This window comes from Canis lupus, chromosome 14 (assembly GCF_011100685.1).
Source record: "Canis lupus familiaris isolate Mischka breed German Shepherd chromosome 14, alternate assembly UU_Cfam_GSD_1.0, whole genome shotgun sequence".
NCBI lineage: Eukaryota > Metazoa > Chordata > Mammalia > Carnivora > Canidae > Canis > Canis lupus.
The window spans coordinates 4,279,194-4,299,281 of record NC_049235.1 but is presented as its reverse complement, the minus strand read 5'-3'; the positions used below and the strand labels follow the sequence as shown (position 1 = coordinate 4,299,281).

Below are 20,088 nucleotides of genomic sequence, written 5' to 3'. Positions count from 1 at the left end.
GAATAGAAGCTGAAAAGCTTTTAAAACTCTTTATAAGAGTTTAAATCAATTTAGTAAATAACAATATTGATACTAACTGAACACCTGTTAAGAGCAGTATGCTATAAAGGTGGCTAAGACACAGCTCATGCCCCTAAGGAACCCAGTTCCTATTTTAGAAAGGGAGCCAGGGGCCCAGGCAACGACGACTCAAACTGGACCATAACGGGCTTGAGTGATACAACACAGAGGGAGCAATTAATTGTGGTCTTTTGGGGAGGTAGGGGGGAAAGGGAATCTTCAAGGGAGCCTTCAGAGACACTAACATATAAGACAAGTCTTGACAACGAACGGAGTTTACCAGCAGGAGATGGTGAAGGTGTGCTGTGAGAGCAAACCTGCAGAAGCACAAAGGTGTTAAGACATGTTCTCTCTTTAATGAATAACTCCGAAGTCCATGAAAGACTACCGCAAGAGATGAGGGTGAGGTTGTGTCAAAGGTTATGTTTATATTGTGCTTTAATATTGTAAGTTATTATATATTATGTAATATATAATATATGGCTGCTGAGGCTGATCTAAGGCTGCAGAGCCATTGCCCTTTGCTCCTACTTTCAAATGTTGTGTTCATGAAAATAAGTCTCTTTGTTTTCCTGATAATTAGCAAAGACTGTGAATAAGCTTAAAATTACATTTATATCTTTAAAAAGAGCATATTACTATTTGTAAGTATTATGATTCCACCCACGATTTTATTTTAAAACAGGATCCCACTTACTGCCCTACCCTCACCTAAAAAAAAGTTTGAAAGCTACCAAAGGGACAGGAGAAAGAGAGAGGACACGCACGCTATTCTCTCCAGGTTTCTATATTCCTGTTTCACCCTCTACATGGATCTACACTTTTTTCACAGAAGCAAGGTTATAAGTTAGATTAGCTTTTAAAATCCCAAACGTAGTTAAATACACACGCACAAGCAAATGCACTATTGTTTTTAATTTTCCTTTTAGCTTCTTTTCCTTTCCACATACTCCAGCTTCCAGTCTTTCATTCTTAACTACAAATATACAGGGGTTAAACAGGCTTTTGTGGACTCACCTAGACACTTAACCACAGGTGTCTTTTTTATTTCTGGAAAAAATTACAGTCCAAATGCCAAGCAAGTGACTTCAGAAGAAACTTTAGGAAGAATTTTGTTCATTCGTTATAGATAACCAACTTATAAGTGTGTGCAATCTCAAATTAATATGAATAACCTAAAGGTAAGACAAGTTATTAGATGAAAACTATATTATAAGCAATAGCACTTATCCAAGCACAACTTCTCATATGCATTTCTAACTAAATTATGTACATCCTGGCATATTAAAATATGATTATTATTTTGAGTAGTGTCACTAACTGTTGGTTAATGATTTGACAGAAAACATGTCTTTAAACACATATTTTAAAAGGCATGGTATATTCTCAAATGCAGGTTTATATGTCCAAGGATTACCACCAAGAGATATATATATTGAATTATATGATGGACATCAATTTAAAAACACATGAAATTCACTCAACAGAAACTTGAACTATTGAGGACTATACTAATTAGCTAAATATTAACAGCCTGAGGTGTGCCAAAAACAAGAATAGCCTTCATTTAATTCATCTACAGCATCTCTGTGATTATCACCTTTCACAGATGTAGAAATACAAGCATGGGGGAGAGATAACTTGATAGAACAACCCTACTGCATTATGTGAAGGATATCTATAAAGATGAGAGCCAGTAAAATTTCTGCTGATGTGGATATTCACCATTTCATTATAGCTACATTGACATTATGGAATGGAAGGAATAATTAAGAGAAGTCCTAGGGGTGGGGAGGGGGCGCACAGAACCCCGGGAGACCAAGAACCACAAACAAGAGAAAATGAGCATATTTTCTTGGTAGTTGCTGTAGCAAAATCTGTAGCATTATTAAACATTCTCTTTTTCTTAAAACTACTTCCTAGAGACTCCATTATACAAAAGGGGGATTTTATGGTACGAAGTACAAATAGATGTATCATTAACAAGGACAGATCGACTTTCTGAAGAACATGGCCAAAAGCCTAGCACTCAGATCTTTTACAGATCTAGCCTTAATGCACTCTCTGGAGCAATGATCCTATTTTCTCTCCATCACCAAGTTCTGAGAGTATATTTTTCATTTGTCTTGTCATCAGTTAGGAAAGGTGAAGATGTGTATACGTTTTGGTTTTCAATTCTCCTATTAAATCAGCTTCTCAGTGCTTCAGTTTCCAAATGCTTCAGAAGAGGTATGGATTGACATTTCTGCCAAAGGACAATTTTTTGCTCCGTAGTTTTTCCCAGAGTTAATGGAAAAAGTTCTACCACTAATCTTTTCAATTCACCTCTAGGGAATTACAAACCAGCAGCAAAAACTCTAAAGGTTGTGCCAAAATGTAATATTTTTAAATTACACAAGTCAAAAAAGCTGAAAATTTTCACAAAATGAGTTTTCCTTTTCTTCAAGGAGAGAGACACTTGGGAGGTCAGATTTAGATTCACACTGTAATAAAACCTCTAAAGTTACGTAACCTAGGCTCTACCAATTCTAACCCCACTAGATCTGTGCAGAAATTGATCCTGTATTGGGGTGAATGCCTACTTTATGCCCAGAAATTTACCTATATTGTTCATCACCCCTTATAACAACCCAATGAGTTATTATCCCATAAATATTTCCTACATCAGCAAAGGGCAGCACAATGCCACATGATTAGAAGGACTGGTCATGATTCAAACTCTACCCATGTTATGGGAACAAAAGTACCACTTCCTAAAGATTTATATACAAATTTGTTTCACTGCAGCAAACAGTTGTTTTTTGTTTTTACTTGTCAAAAAACCCAAATAATTTGAAACACAACCTAAGTGCCTGGCAATAGGGGATGGGCTCCATGAATTCTGATAGATCTATGCCACGGAATAATATGCAGCTTTAGAAGGATGAGTTGGAATTATAAGTGTTGACAAAGGAGGAATGGATGTTAAAGAGAATATATATAGCATAATTTTTTTAAGACTAAAACAATCTATTTTTTATTAATGTGGAAGGATGACTCTCAAATTGCAATTCCACATTATTGGCCTTGTTACCAAAGGAAGGAAGGAAGGAAGGAGGGAGGGAGGAAGGGAGGGAGGAAGGAAGGGAGGGAAGGAAGGAAGGAACGAAGGAAGAGAAAGAGAGAAAGAGAAAGAGGAGAGAGACAGAGAGAGAGAGAGAGAGAGAGAAAGAAAGAAAGAAAGAAAGAAAGAAAGAAAGAAAGAAAGAAAGAAAAGGAAAGAAAGAAAAGAAAGAAAGAAAAAGAAAAAAGAAAGGAAAAGAAAAGAAAAGAAAAAAAAAAGAAAGTACAACCTTGATAATTTTTAAAAATCCAATAGCATTTATTAATTTCATGTTCTTTTCACTACACTAAGCCTCTAGGAAGGATATCAAAGGCAAAAGTTGATCACAAAATGTAATGGGAAGGAAAAAAGGTTCTTAAATATTCATTCAATAATAATACTAGGATCTTATTACGTGAACTAGCAATATAGGAACTAGTTTTATACATCTTGGGTGCATGTAATCATAGTTAGGCATAAACCAAAAGTCATGCACCCAGATAGCCCATATCTTAATAAACCATATAAAATTTGCTTTTAACACATTCTTTGCAACAACATGCAGAATTTAGTATCATAATGAATTTTTTTTAGGATGCCTTTTTTTAGAATGTCATTTTTAAGGATGTCATTCAAAGAGATCATGGCTAGGAATATCTTTAAAAGTTCACCATTATACCGTCTCAGTTAAAAGATGATCCCGTGCACGACATGGTCTCTAGGGACAGTGCTAAAATGAGGAACCAGCATACTAGCTTTTGGTGTCCCTTTATCTGAAAAGATTCTTTTTCTGCAAAAATGCCCTAGGATTTCCCTACACAGGATCCCATGAACCAAACCTTTCTTGAATTCTCTCTTCCCTACCCTTTCAATCACAACTGCTCTTTCCTGTCCCAATCTCTCAAAGCCCTGCTGAGAGGTAATACTATGATGAGTTAACATGTGCTTATTTTTGAATGGATATTAATGTTAAAATAATAGTAACTCATAGGGTATAATAAGCTGTGATTATAATAAACACACACATACATAGGCACCAAACATCACGGTTGTATATTCAGCAGAAGATGTCTAGAAACAATGACCAACTGAAGAGGCATAATTCCATGGTGAGAATCATGCGAAACAGAGACAGAGGATAGGAAAAAAATATTTTCAAGTGGATAGAAATTTTTGGCCAAATCCTCACATCCTCACTCTCAAGTGTTAATAACTCTTCCTTTCACAACATGGCACATAAAGTCTGACCCTAATCTTCTTTTCTGGCCCGCTATTCCATCACAATGCCCTCCATATTCATCCCAACCACTTCCAGCATCTGATTCTCTCTTAATGGAAAGCTATTCTTATTCTCCCTCTTCTTACCTTATGAGAATTTCAAAGTGAAAAGACCCACCCTATGTCAGTCACCTCTTCCTGTAATCCAGATTCCCTTCCTTATTCCTACAGCATTTTGTTTTACCTTTATATTAGCAATTGCCACACTTGAGTCACTTTTGTATTAATCTGCCTCCCCCATTATATTCTGCAAGTGTTCTGAAGTCAGGCAGGGATGGTGTCCTCTTCATTTCTATACACCCTGTTCATAAAAATCACATAGAATTTATCAGATAGGAGATACTCAACAGTTTTTCTTGAGCAAATGTTACAGTTATACCCTCTGTATGAGGTTTTGACACCTCTATAGCACAGCTAATGAGCTCAACAAGTATAAGATCTCTGAGGGCAGGGACTCAAACTTTTATTTCTGTATTTCCAGCTCCCACAGGGCATGGAGCATCGAAGACCCTTGATGGGTAGGGAAGACCCTTTGTTGATTTTAACGATGATTAGAATTCTCTAAAGCAAGACTGTCATATTAATAATCTCTCAAAATAAATAGAGGTCACTAAACTCTGCACTGGGGGAAAAAATCCAAATAAATGAGGACAGTGTGTCATAATCTGCAAACTGAAAGGAAGTCCAAGACAAGGGCGCCAATGAAATTGGTCTGTTGGCAAAAATCCAGTATCTCAGATTCAAAGACTTTAAAAATGTGCCAAACAAACCAACAACACTCACCTCCCCAAACCAAAACTATGAATTATTTAAGTACTGACTACACATTTGCTTCCTGCTGCTTGTCAACTACCCAGATGTCTGAAAGACTCAGTGTATATCCAGCAGTGTTATTTTCTTCTTTATACTAGCGTCTTTTGTATTGGAGAGAACATGATCATGAAAAGAACCGGTTAATTATGAGCAGTGCCCAATGAGCTGTGATGGAGGTGTTATGAATGTGTATCAGTGAAGCCTGATGCGGAAAACAGCAGCACCTGGGCATGCAGCTAGCAAAGTAATGAGACAGTGAGGATGTGCTGGCACCGGGCTTTGATCGCTTTATCTTGTTCAAGGGCTCTGCTTGGGGAAACAAAGGTGAGAGGCACTGACCTCCTGCCTACAGCCTGCACAAGCACAAAAAGTAGTTAATGGATTAAGGATGGAGGCCCTTCTCTCTTCTGCTCCTTGCCAACACACCCCTTTTTCAGAACTTATGGTTCATAGTTGGGGGCCCAGCATAATGCTGGCTAAGCAAGCTTCTACCATATGAAGTGTCATGTCTGAACATGTCTACAGTAATTGGCAATTCATTTTTCATCCTGAAGGCAGAAACAGGTGTATGCTACCTTCAAAATCCCCATCATAAGCCACGCAGAATGGGCCTCTCACACAGTCAGCTTTGCTGAGATCTCTACCAGTGGCAGGCTGGTGGACTTCAGAGTCTCCACTAGGTGGGTATGTCTCACAAACAGATATGCATGTCATCTCAGCAGCACCAGAGAACAAAACAAAGTGCAAATGGCAGCACAAAAAAAGAAAAAACAAAAAACAAAAAAACCCACCACACAACAGCCAGCAGCCTTAGTCTTTCTTGTGTTAATACTGTAATTGGCAAACAGCTGACTTCTTTGTACTTAAGATCCCTACAAAGAAGCATATTTAACATACTGAAAGAGGAGGTTTGTGTCCTTGCAAAGAGTACAAAGCCAGATGTATCACTACACAGCGTTTCTTGCCAGCTTCATCCCCAAAACGGTGGCAGAGGTGACTTCTGAGAGGAGCCAAGAGCAAGAACTCCCCTTAATGAGCATATCTATCAATTTTCAAGGGACATAGTTAATTACTAGCATTTAGACATACATGCTCACAAAAGGAACACGGCAATTTAACTGCTGGCTACTGAATGAGAAGCAGAGGAAACAGCTTAAGGCAGCCATGTGAGCAAGTTGGGGATGCTTGGCGACACTTGAACATGGGAACATGTGTGCTTTCATTTCAACATGTAGGGAAGGGCCAAGATGCAAGCTTTTACAAGTTCTGAAGCATTTTGCCAGGACGTAATACACAGTATGAACAAACGGCTGCCTAAGATTATTATATCAAAAAGTACCAGTGTTACTGTATAAATGTTAAATATTGCCTTCAAAATCCCTTTATCAAAAATAACTTTCAAAATGTAGCTAGGTCTATCTGTAAGACTCTCAGCTAATGAGGAAGAGAGTATATGATTGGCAAATGTAACTTAATGAGGACAGAAAAAGACTAATTCTTAAGAAAATAAATAAAAGCAAGATTTACTCCTATATTTCTATAGCATTGAAACATATTGAATGATGAAAAATATGATTAGGAATACAATTAATAATCATAAGTTTCTTAAGACTGATTAAATTGAAGAAACGCTTATTTTTACCTCAGGCAAATTACAGTTAGAAGTTGGGCAACTCCTAATATTTTGAGCATTTTTTCCTAATTAAAATTAATTCACAATAAATTTAGGGTATTTTAAGTATAATCAATATTTTTTAAAAAAAGCACCAATCTTAAGTGTACATATTGTAGTAAAAATTGCATATGTCTGTATAACTATTATCCAGAAAGCAATACTCCCAGCGCCTTAGAAAGTTTGTATCCCTTTCCAATCAAATTGCCCCTCTCTCCCCATCAACTATTCTGATTTCTGTCATTACAGACTAACTTTTCCTACTGTTGAATTGCATTTACATGAAATCAAACAAATGGAAGCATATAGTATGTGCTTGGCTTTTTTTTTGCTTAATAGGTTTCTCTGATTCATCCATGTTACTACATGTATCAATAGTTTGCTTTTTTCTTAAACTGCTGAATAGTATTCTATTCCACTGTATGAATATACCACAAGTTGTTTATCCATTCTCTAGGCCATTTGGGTTGTTTCCGGTTTTTGACAACTACGAATAAGCCTGACACGAACATATGTGTACAAATTTTTTTGTGGATGTATATTTTCTTTCCTCTTGGAGAAATACCTAGGACTAGAATTGCTGAGGCATAGAGCAAACGTATGTTTAAACTTAAAAGAAATTTGCCAGACTTTTTCTAAAGTGGCTGCCATTTTATAACTCTATTAGCAAAGGAGGAAAATTCCCGTTTATCCACATCCTTTCAAACAATTAGTACCCTCGGTCCTTTTGGTTTTCAGCATTCCAACATTTTAAATTCACATTTTCCTAGTAACTAATGATGTTATTAGCACTTTCATGTGCTAATGGCCATCCTTATAGCTTCCTTTGAAGTGTCTGTTCAAATCTTTTGCCCATTTAAAAACATTTTCTTAATGGTGTTTTTAGATGAATAGAAATTTTAAATTATGGTAAGGATCAATTTATCAACTTTTTAGTTTGTTTGCCTATATCTTAAAAAAATTGAAGAGGGTCAGCAATGGGAACCCTTGATAGATTGAAACCATGAGATATCTCATTATAAATTATAATTTCCAATGAGCTATGGAAATATATGTTTAAGTACAATTACCCTAGAAGTTCTGGTTTCAATTTTAGTACCATGGTTTTATCCCACGCAGGGTGGGTGACCACAGACATCTATAATTATCTGGTTGGAGGCAAGGAGGCCTGATAGTATTTGGAGTAGGTTTGCCACATTGTGGAGTGATAACACATAACTGGATCTCACAATATGGACGAACTTATACAACTTCCCAGAGACCATCCTGACAGCTATCATTTTTATGTGTAGATAATGATGGCACAATTTTTAAGACGGTTAACTCTGTAACTTTGACAAAAGGAAAAAATTAAAAATCTACATCCTAGAACTCTTCCTGGACATTTTAAAATGTGGCAGGTCAGTCAGACAATAATTAACTCTGATTGACCCTCCTACAAGGTTCTCTCCTTTCTACCTGCAGCGGAGCGGCACTCAAAAAGCAAAATAACTTTTTCTTATCTTTGAAAACATCAAAGGAAAATCAAAAATTATTTTCTACTGGATCCTTTAAAATGTAAAGGAACTCTAGTCCAAATGAGCAAGAAAGAAACCCTTCCTAGTCCCAGTTAGAAATAGCTTTGGGGAACAATGAGCTGTACGGTTAATTACTCAAATAAGCAAGGATCAGTAAACAAATTCCAAAATACCATGCACTCTAGAATTCCAAATGTTTTCATTTTAAATACTATGATACAAGGAAAGAAACAAGCTATAATTCTGGCAGGATCTCCATTTATCTAACACTGTGCAATTAATATTTCATATAACCATGTAGGGTATGCTAGATGCTTAATGGATTGTATTGATTAAGGAAAAAAGTTCAATGCTAATGTTCTTGTAGGGGAAAACAGAACAATTTGTTATCTCATGTGGAACAAACCATGAATTCAGGAGCTTATGGCCACAAACCTAACAGCTACAGCAATATTGGTTAGGATAATTTACATGTAACACAGAAATAGGTTAAATAAAGTGAAGAAGATGTCCAAAGCAACACAAACCAACCCTGACTACCACAGCTGGGACAGGGAAGAGTTTGGGGCATGGATAGGATGGACAGGATGAAAGAAAAAAAAAAAAAAAAAAAAAAAGGATGGACAGGATGTGGCTAACTGGACTGGATCTTTGGAAGCTTGTGTCACCACTCCAGGTTCCTTTACATACTCATGTTGACCTAAGTTGCTGAAGCAACTTCTTCCTCTCTTGATCTTGTGACCAACTGCAGATGTTCATGTGAGCCGCAGTTGGTGTTCTTTTTTTTTTTTTTGTGAAACAGACCATCCTGTGATTTATACCCCTGCACCTGCCCTTTGGGGCCCTGTGTTCCAATTAACGTTGCCACCCTGCCCTGCCCCTTTCTGCAGACATCTCTGAACTGAGAGGAATACCGTGAGGAACAGTTTAAGAAGCAGAGAAGAGAGTGCAGATAAAAGCTAACTCCCAAGTAGTGTTAATGTTTCTTGCCATTTGCTTCTGTTTTCTCAGAAGACCCTGCACAGACTAAATATAGAGATCCAAACCAAGTAATAAAAAGAAACTAAGTAACTGAGATCTGATTAGCAGGGCTCTGATTTTAAGGAATTGGAACAAAGCATTAATCACCTCAGGTCTCTTTGGCAAATCTAACCAATTTTAAATGCCTATCATAGAAATGTTGTCAAGTATTGGTGCATTCCAAAGCAGATCTCACTTTACTTGGAACTAATCTGTGGTTGGAGGTGGGTGGGATTTGGGGGATAGAGAGGTGTCAGACTACCCTGTACACATCCCCTGATGAAGTACCAAAGGGCTGCCACACCAACCAGGACATACTTAAGATGGCAGCCAATGTCTTAGAATGCATAAAACAGCTACTTACAACCATTTTTAGATGAGGCACAATGACAACTTTCTTTTCTTTCTTTTTTAAATTTTAGACTTTCTCAGCTTGGATGCCCTAAAGAGAGTGGCAGTTATAATTTACATATTACAGATGGAAGAGACAAGCCAAAGATGTAATAAATAACCTGCCTGAGGAATTGGTTGTTCTAAATAACCAAGACTGTTTCAGCCAAATGTGTATTTGCCATCAGCTTCCTTTACAACGTATATTCTTCAGCTCATAAACATTATTTCTCAATTTCAGAACTGAGATCCTCCACTGGCAACACATGACAAACTCTAGAGGGTTTGAAATACTATGCCAGTTGACACAGGTGAGCTGATTTAAAATCAAAACAAAACAAAACAAAAACCCCACAACAAATAACCCTAAACTTCTAAGTAGGCTATTGAAACCAAGTTTATACACAAAGGGTACAGGTATATTTACTTTAACTAGAATTTTGCCTCTTTGGTTACTAAATCTCTCACTGAATAATCAAGATGTTACTTGGCTCCAAGGACCTTAGGGAATAAAATGTCACCAGTGCAGCTGCTATACTTCCTGCTCACAGCCTTTCAAATTAAAAAAAGGGGAAGGAGGGCCCAATACAAATGCAGAATTTAATTAGTTAGTAAAAGCCCAAATCCTTGCTCAAAGCCCTGTTCTTCCTGCAATATCGCATTCTTTTCTTCTTGTGTAAACTTTTCATTATGAAGGAGACATCTTTATAATACAATAACTCCAGTTATAATGTAACTGCTGGTAACATAACTCCTGCATTAGAAAAGACAGCATGTTCAAGTAATGTTGTTTTAATATAATTTGTGTTCAGCAGAAACCAAGTCAACTTGGTCATTTAGAATTTGATCAATGTGAATTAGTGTCTTACTGAGATAAACCATTTGATCATTTAGAAATTGATCAATGAGAATCAGAGATAAAACATTTATCATGTACATTTGGTCTATCAGAGCCATTCACGCAGCACTAAAGTAGGTTATAAGCAGACATCAATAAGTGTTAGAGACGATGTGCAGGGTACCTGTCAGCTGCAGCTACAAATGCATATACAACAATATATAATTTTAATCCTTTTGATAAGGCCAGTTATTCAATAAGGCAGCTAGAGTCACCAAAAAATTGCCAGAGCTCCACTGGAGAAACCAGAAAGAGAAACAGCGCAAAATTGAACAGCTCAAACTTTTGAAGAAAGGTTTAATTAAAAGTAAAAGGTAAGTAACATAAATTTACTTGGCTAAACTTCTAGAAAAGTTTTAAGACTATTAATCAGAGTAAACTTTGTACCTGCAGTACAATTAGTTCTATTAATCTAATATTTCCAAATTGAAGTCACATTGACATTCAGGCGCACTGCTTACGCATCTAACAGAATTATAAATTTGCCAGCCAAAACCTTATTTAATTATTTTACAGCCAATTAAGCAGGATCTTTAAACACTGTTGCTTAAAACTATCCATGATCCCACGTGTAATTACAGAGAACATGAGAAACACCTGCTGATACCACTGGCATGTCATTCTCAGCTTCACTAATTCGTTTGCAGGATAGCTATTAAAATTATCCACCCAAAAGAGAAACAAAACACACTGCCGGTATACAGGAATAGAATTTGCCACCCCAAAACACGTCTTTCTGGCATAAGGATTATTTTTAAGAAACTGGCAACAACATGAGAAACTCTGCAAACCAAACAGAAGTGGTCTTTGTAAAGAGACCCTGACACATACAAGGGATAGTGACATGCATATAAAGGAAACCTCCATTTGTACAAGTGTCTCCCTTGCTGTATCAGGAAGAGGAGGGAATGACTCAACCTCTAGAAACTCTTATTAATGGTGAAGACAATAACTTGAATCTGCATAACAACCTGACCCATGTTTACTGAGCTCCCATAATTGATTCTATGTTTCCAACATCTTTTGTCATTAGCTGAAGATGGTATTTAAAGAGATGGTTTTGACCATTTTGAAGAGTTATTCACTTTCTCCAGGTCTCTTGTGTATACACATTACTATACTTTGAGTTGTTTTCTTCTGTTAATTGGTTTTATATCAATTTAATTATTCGACCAGCCAAAGAACCTAGACAAAGGGAAAACTTTTACACCCCTACATCAGTCAAAGTGAAAACCTAATAAAACCAAAAACATTTTAAAGTTAAAGGGTTTTACACTGAAGAAAACTTTGAATGTATGCTAATACTTACAAAATCCATTTTATCTCTAAGAGTTTTGCATAGCATTCCACAGATACTCTAAAATCACCCAAACTTTTTCCACAGGGTAACTAATCTCTTAATACGTTGTAAGGATAACCCAGGCTTCTTCCATGAGCCTAAATTTATAAGTTGGGCTTCAACAACTTCGTTCAAGGATAAAAGTGAAAACCCTTCTAAAGTCGGGCACACAAAGGAGTATTACTAGTGTTCATGTACGATCTCATAGAATCATACTCCTTTACAAGTGCTTTATCTTCCAAAGAAACTGAAGCCAAGTTGAAATGTTACACCTCTAACGAAAGGATTCCAAAAATATTTTCAACAGACCTATGTCACTTCCCACATGCATACTTTCTCCTTTATGGAAGGTAGAAATGGGCCACTTTGTTATTTAAGACAGCGTGGAAAAGAAATATCAATTGTCCTTAAAATGCTTTTCATTTGGGGCGCCTGGGTGGCTCAGTCAGTTAAGCGCCTGCCTTCAGCTTGGGTCATGATCCCAGGGTCCTGGGATAGAGCCCCACATTGGGCTCCCTGCTCAGTGGGGAGCCTGTTTCTCTCTCTCCCTCTGCTGCTACCCCCTGCTTGTATTCTCTGGCTTTCTGTCAATAAATCAATAAAAATCTTTAAAAATAAATAAATGAAATGCTTTTCATTTGTTTGATATTGTATTATCTTCACAAGGTTTCTATCACCTTAAAAATATTCTACATTTCGGGATCCCTGGGTGGCGCAGCGGTTTGGCGCCTGCCTTTGGCCCAGGGCACAATCCTGGAGACCCGGGATCGAACCCACATCGGGCTCCCAGTGCATGGAGCCTGCTTCTCCCTCTGCCTATGTCTCTGCCTCTCTCTCTCTTTCTCTCTGTGACTATCATAAATAAATAAAAAAATTAAAAAAAAATATTCTACATTTCTTTGACATGTACTTAATATTTGTTTTTATATTTAAAAAAAGCTCATATGTACAAAACACACGGATAACAATGCTTCCTTTTGGCAGATGTGGTGCACAGCTCTAATCCACCCAAACAGGTCTGATTCTGATAGGGATCAAGAACTAGAACCCCTGCAGGCCTCTGCCCTGTGCCTCACTGTGCCCTCTGTCTCCAGGGCTTCATACCCTGTATCCAGCTGGGCTAGGAGCTCCCTGAGGATAAGAACTCTTTCTATTGTATTTTTTGTTTTGTTTTGTTTCAGAGGGGGATTTAACATCATGCAGATTTCGTCTGGAAACAAAAACAGAAATTTCGCTTGTGGCACAGTTGTATAACTTGAGTTGGACATAATAAAATATTATCACAATATATATAATAATACAAATAATAAAACTGATTATTCAGTGAGCATTTACCTTGTACTAGACCTGTGCTAAGTACTATCTATGTAACATTCAATGTGGATTTTGTTGAATTAATTACCTATCAGGTAGAAAATAATGATTAACATGGAGCATAATCCTCAGTACACTGAGGTATGTGACACAAAACTAGGAACTAGCACCACAAATTGTTCTATTTAACAGATAACAACAAAGGATGATAGAAGCAATTGGAACTGCTAAAAGTGATCGTTTCTAGTTAGACTGGGAAAAATAAAGGTTAACTTTTTAATAAAAGCTAGATGTAGGGCAGCCCGGGTGGCTCAGTGGTTTAGCACCTCCTTCAGCCCAGGGCCTGATCCTGGAGACCTGGGATTGAGTCCCACATCAGGTTGCCTGCATGGAGCCTGCTTCTCCCTCTGCCTGTGTCTGCCTGTGTCTCTGCCTCTCTCTCTGTGGGTCTCTCTCATTATTGTCATCTCAATAAATAAATAAAATCTTAAAAAAAAAAAAAAAGCTAGATGTAAAAAAATGGTGGATTTGCTAAGTGATTTGGGGTTTGGGGCTAAAATTTTAAAGCTATTGTGGGGTAAAAGTTCTTGCTGGATAATAAACAGCACATATTCTTAATCTCCAAATTGGTTAATCCCTACTGAAAAGAATAGTAATAGTATTTTTAATAACTTATTGGGGACATAGGTATCCCATCGTACTAGAACTAACTTTGGAATTTTTAAAAAGCACTTTATTTAAAAATTCTGTCTTCCTCCTTTCTCTGATGGACTCTGAGTTCCATACTGGTAAGATCCTACCTGTTTCCTCATGGCTGTGTATTCAGAACTCAGAGGGCATGTCATAGAGGAGCTCTCTGAATGAATGACACGTTGATTAAATAGGGAAAAAAATTCCATTAAATCTAAAGTGTTTTAATGGTTTCCTGCCAAAACTATAAACTGAAGGACTCAAGTGTGAGTTAATATTTAAGCATCCCTAAAATAATTCCATTAGCTATCCTGGCAGGATGCATCAATGTGACTGGTGTTTATCATGTGAGGCTTTCAAATGCTCTTAGCTTTCTTTCTCTTTACAGTGATTTTGTGTGACTCCCTATCAGGTGTATAATATCGCCCCTGAAATTGCAATTCAAAAAGCTTCTCTCTCCTATAACCGAAATACAACCAAATGAAATCTTCCATTAGATAAAATTAACTAAATCCTCCTCAAAGTCCTTCAGAGCCTGTTGTCTAAATGGGATGGCCGAGATCAGCTCTGCCATGAATGAAAAGGAGATACTATACTGCCTTGCAAAAGATAAAAGCCACCATGATTACCTGCGATGGCCAAATCTATAAGGAGAAACAAAGTTCCACTGAGTAATTTCAGTGCCTTCAAAGATGGTAAGCAACTCTTAGAACCATGGCACGATCACTTCCTAGGTATGAAGCTAACGAACTCACTGCAATTCAAAAATACAATGTTTTAGGAAGCTCAGTCTAGCAGGTAGCACTGAAAAAAAAAATCAATAATATAATGAAAGCCACTCTCTAAAGAACCAGCTTCTTAAAATTCCTTCAAAGTATATAAAAACCTGGAGTTTTATTTGTTCTACAGTTAGCCAAACTGCAAAGTCTAAGGGCAGAGTCCCCAAGACTATCCTCACCATGACATCATCTGCCAGTTCAACCCAAACCACTCTAACCTTTAATACGCCACTGAAAGGACTTACAGAACTCACAGAAAGCTATTAAACTCACAGTTAAGGCTTTTTATGGGAAATGATAGGCAGAATCAGCCAAATGAAGAGATACATAAGACAGAGTCTGGGAGAGTTCCAGATGCAAAGTTTCCACTGTCATCAAGATGATAGTTCTATCCTCCGGGCAGCAACCTGTGACAATATGCACAGACTATTTATCAACTGGAGAAGTTCACCCAAATTCCAGTGTCCAGAGTTCCACTGGGGCCTCTTTATATGGCCTTCACTGGTTGCCCATGTGGCTGAATTCAGTCTCTAGCACCACTCCCCAGAGGTTGGGCTGACACCACATGGCCCAAAGGGGCCATTCATGACATTTAATGAGATACTTCCATCACTTGGGAAATTCCAAAGAGCTAGAAGCTACCTCACCCAGAAGTGGAGTATAAAGGCCAGACCTCTCTTTGGGAAAGGCCAAATTCTCTACTCCACCAGGTGAGAGTAGAATTAATAAATAATATTTTATAAAGGTAAAAGAGAATAAGGCTGCTGAGGCTCTGATTAAAACGAGGTCTAACCTATAGCTTCCATGTTGTCTTGGGAGAAAGTAAGCCAGCAGGATATTTAGTTTTGTGTTCCATGTAGCCTCTCATTTGTCAGCAGGCTAGCCCAAGCTGAACAACATGGCAGGTGCATGGGGCTTTCAGAAGAGTGATTCTTTTCATGTAAAGCCAGACTTAACTCTCTCTATAAAAATCCAGCTTCCACCAATTTCCCAATCTGCTAAACCTCTACTTCTGGTTCTCCCTGGCCCCTCTATCCAGGTGTTATGGGCTGAATTGCCCTCTCCCACCCAAATTCATATGCTGAAGACCTAAGGACAACCGGTATCAGAAAAGTGTACTTGGACAAAGGGTTCTTAAAGAGAATTAAATTACAATGAAGTCATCAGCATGAGCCCTAATCCAAAGTGATTCCTAAGAAAAGGAGATCAAGACAGATGCAGAGAGGGAGATACTATGAAGACACAGGGAGAAGATGGCCACCTGCAAGTCAAGCAAGAGGTCTCAGGATAAGCCAACTCTACTGGCACCCTGATCTCAGATTTCCAACCTCCAGAACTGCAAGAAAATAAACTTCTGTTAACCTAGTTGGCCTGTGGGACTTTATTAGGCAGCCCTAGCAAACTAATACACCAGCCATTCACTAATTCCTAGTGAATCTTTCAATGACTTGTTTACACCCATCACCTCTTCTTTCATATAGTATTACCTTCCTGTTTCTCATGCCTCTAAAGGAGCCTCATATCTGCTGTCAGATTAATATTACTCAAGAAGCACAGAAATCAGGGCATTTACCTTGTCAAAGACCTTCCAAAAACTTCTAGCTCAATGAAGGCCAACTTCTTTTTTATTTTTTAATATTTTTAAAAAGATTTATTTATTTATTTATTTATTTATTTATTTATTTATTTATTTATTTATGAGAGAGAGAGAGAGAGAGAGAGAGAGAGAGGTAGAGACACAGGAGGAGGGAGAAGCAGGCTCCATGCTGGGAGCCCAATGTGGGACTCGATCCGGGACTCCAAAGGCAGGCACTAAACCGCTGAGCCACCCAGGGTCCCCGAAGGCCAACTTCTTAACCCAGCAGTTAATGAATGATCCCTGCTGACCTTTCCAACTTCATCATGCATGTGAGTCCCTCTGAGTCAAACCACGAATCTGAACCAATTTCTCACCCACCAACGAGAGAGCAGGGTTTTCCTTCTGAATACTTTTCCTTTCTGCCTACTCAATATACTCCTCTTCAAGCCTCAAGTAAATTATCCTCTTATTCAGGATAGCTTCACAGATCATTCAAATCAGAATTGATCTCCTTTGATTTACCTTAAATTTTAGTTATTTGGATAGCTGTCCTCTTACAATGAAGGGTGCCAAGTCAAAACTTCTCATGGTACAAAGACAAAAAGGTTAATGAATGTGACTTTATCATTAGGGAGAAAGATAAAAAGATAACTTAAAAAATATGTAGGTAGAGTACCTTTAAAGAATCAAATCCATATCCAATTTTATATCTAAATACTTAAGATAGCACATGAACTTGTAAGAGTGAGATCTGTGGCCCATTCTTAGAAGGTCTTTCCCTGCTGCCCCTAAAAAGATAATTCACTACCAAGACCGGAGGTTGCTGTGTTTTTGTCTTTTTAAGATTTTATTTCTTTATTTGAGACAAAGAGAGAGAACAGAGGGAGAATGAGAGAGAGAAGCAGGCTCCCTGCTCAGCTAAATCCCAGGACTCTGAGATCATGACCTGACCTGAAGGCAGACGCTAACCAACTGAGCCACCCAGGTGCCCCAAGTTTGTCTGTTTAAATATACCTCAAACCATCTTTAACTTAAAAAAATTATATATAAAAAAATCAACATTAAAATAACACTAATAACCATTACCACACAAATTGCACCACAGCAGAAAGTAATAACATTACACCTTAGGGTTTAATCATTTCATCAAATGCTTATAAACGTGCACCAGGAAGGAGGTCAGAGCCCAATGCGATCTTTCAACTAAACCTGTCACAATATCTTTATTTTGCTTCACTAATTTACGCATGTGCTACTAACAGGGGTTACACAATAGAACTATTTATACTCTCAGGAAAATCCTGAATGATGTCTTCTTACCTAACGTGAGAACTGGCAGCAAAGGGAAAGTACAGGGCTATGGGTCACGGACACTTTGATCCATCAATTACAGAACATTCATTTAAACATTCCAAGGATTAACAGAGGCAGCAATTTAACATCACCTTCATAATCAGGGGCAAGGTAAAGTCTGTGATTTAAATGCTTTCAAGGTACATGCGAAGAAATGAAAACAGCTTAAACATGAGAAAAGTGGATACTCAAATTTGGACAAGCCCATCATTTTATTACATGAAAGTGAATGGTCTCTATGTTTCTATTATTAATAGCAATTTCACATCACCTTCATAATCAAGGGCATCCTACCTTATGTAGTATGATTCCAAATAAAAATTCTAGTACACTGCTTTCAAATCTCCCTGAACTTCATAAAATTGAGTTGCAACAAGCTTTCATCAAATGCCCTTTCCCTGTGTTTGAATTCCGCTAAGAGTAGATAACAGGGATCCACCTCAACTGGCCAAATACACTTGGAAGTACTCCAGAGGGCTATGCAACAATCTATCTTTTGTTCAAAAAAGCAACAAAGTTGTACTTTCATCTGGTCAAGAACAGTAAATAATTATAATAGTATTAAAAAACTTACTTAAACTTTGCTTCCACATCTTCAACAGCTTTCTGATACTGTTCAGTGGTGACTTTGTAGAATTCTGAGCTCTGTGGACACAAATTGATGACAGAGTCTTCACTATACAAGAGGACAAAATGTGTGCAAGGCTTACAATTACAAAAAATACGTAAAATCTTTTTTCAGCCATTCAAGCAAGGAATAAAGATTTCTTGCATAAGTGATACAGATACTTCTAAAAATGCTTCTAAAGGTATCTATTTAAGTAACAGTATATCTGCTGGTATAAAAATCATTTTTTAAAAGATTTTATTTATTCATGAGAGACACACAGAGAAAGGCAGAGACATAGGCAGAGGGAGACTTTACAGTAAACCTTCATATTTAAAATTCATCATTATTTGATCCCATGAGAAAATTATTAACACATTTTGCCTATTATTCCAATATCCTAGCTAGGATATTCAAGGTTCACTTTTTTCTTACACAGTATTTTTGTCCTCAGGATGGATTCTTTATGGAATGGAATGTGTTCTGTTACCTCCACCTGACCACAGCATGTAGTCAACATTTGTAAAAAATTAGTAAGAACAGAGGATGGATTTAAGTGAATTTTTATACAAAAAAAAAGGTTTCCAGTATTACATAAATGAACACATAAGCAGCATAAATCAAGTTGCAATAGGAAAGTAATGTCTTTCCTGAGCCAGAAAGATTTAAAACTGTGTATTCTGGCTGGCTACTTGGAAACCTGTCTTTCTGCAGGGGGTGGCCTAAATGACCCAGGGAGCCTTCAGACTCAATGAAATATCCTGTAAAATGTATCCTGGTACAAAAGAACACTACACAATGCAGTGGTCTATTGTGCACCTTCAATCCCTGATCACTCAGGTTTCACATGCATGACTTGGGGTAGTTTATTTTTTAATAAATCATTGTTGGATGGTGAGAAAATGAAAATGAAATCCTCTTCACACCAGTGACCCCTTTGCATTTAACAATCTGGGTTGCCCAATGACAGTCACATCCAGGTTTGTTGGATGTAGATAAAATCAATAGGTATGTGATTAGACAGCAGACTCAGGGTGGCTGGTGCAGTGGACAGGTCACCATTTGAGATGATGAATGGCTCTCTATCAACCTGGAGTCCCCTACGATGCTAACATTTACTATAATCTTATTTGGGCTGCGATTTATCTTTCTTGCACCTGATCAATAAAGATGAACAGAACAGTTGTAAGGATCGATTGTAATTTTTTATCATTTTCAAGCACAAAGGTGCATTTTTGACATGAAGACAATATTCTAAGAATCCTGCTTCTGCATTTTTTAAAATTACAATTTGAGTGACCAACTTCATCAGTCTGTACACCAAGAGGTTTTAATTCATCTGTAGGTCTCAAGCTACCCAAAAGCCATTTGTCTTCTCAGATATTTTAACTTGAGGCTGTGGAACACCTTCCTTTCAGTTTTACTTATAAGACTTTCCTTTCCTTTAAAACACACACCAGTCACAACATGCTCTTTTGCAATGTTCAGTTTCAGCTTTTTTGAGAACCCTTCTAACAAAGAAGAGTAAAAAAGGCAGTTATTAATCTACCACTAACACTGATGAGAAACTATCCATACTACAATGATAAACTGTCAAGTGGGTATTATGTTACTGAATTACCTATTAAAATTCTGGTGAAGCAATAACATCTTGATTAATACTTTCAATTATTTTAAGCATTGAAATTGTAATGTCC

The 20,088-nt window shown here is 37.4% G+C and overlaps 1 protein-coding gene across 3 annotated transcripts in view; it reads right to left on the bottom strand.

Moving 5' to 3' along the window:
- The window catches only part of CHCHD3 (coiled-coil-helix-coiled-coil-helix domain containing 3), a 278,196-nt gene that overhangs the window by 36,483 nt on the left and 221,625 nt on the right, over nt 1-20,088 (bottom strand). For 2 of the 3 annotated variants that reach the window (XM_038556475.1, XM_038556476.1), the window contains one exon: nt 18,359-18,429. In XM_038556475.1, coding sequence (XP_038412403.1) covers nt 18,359-18,429 — 71 coding nt within the window. Of the gene's footprint in view, nt 1-4,604; nt 4,722-18,358; nt 18,430-20,088 lie in introns of all 3 variants that reach the window. The other variant, XR_005369286.1, reaches the window with a different exon arrangement.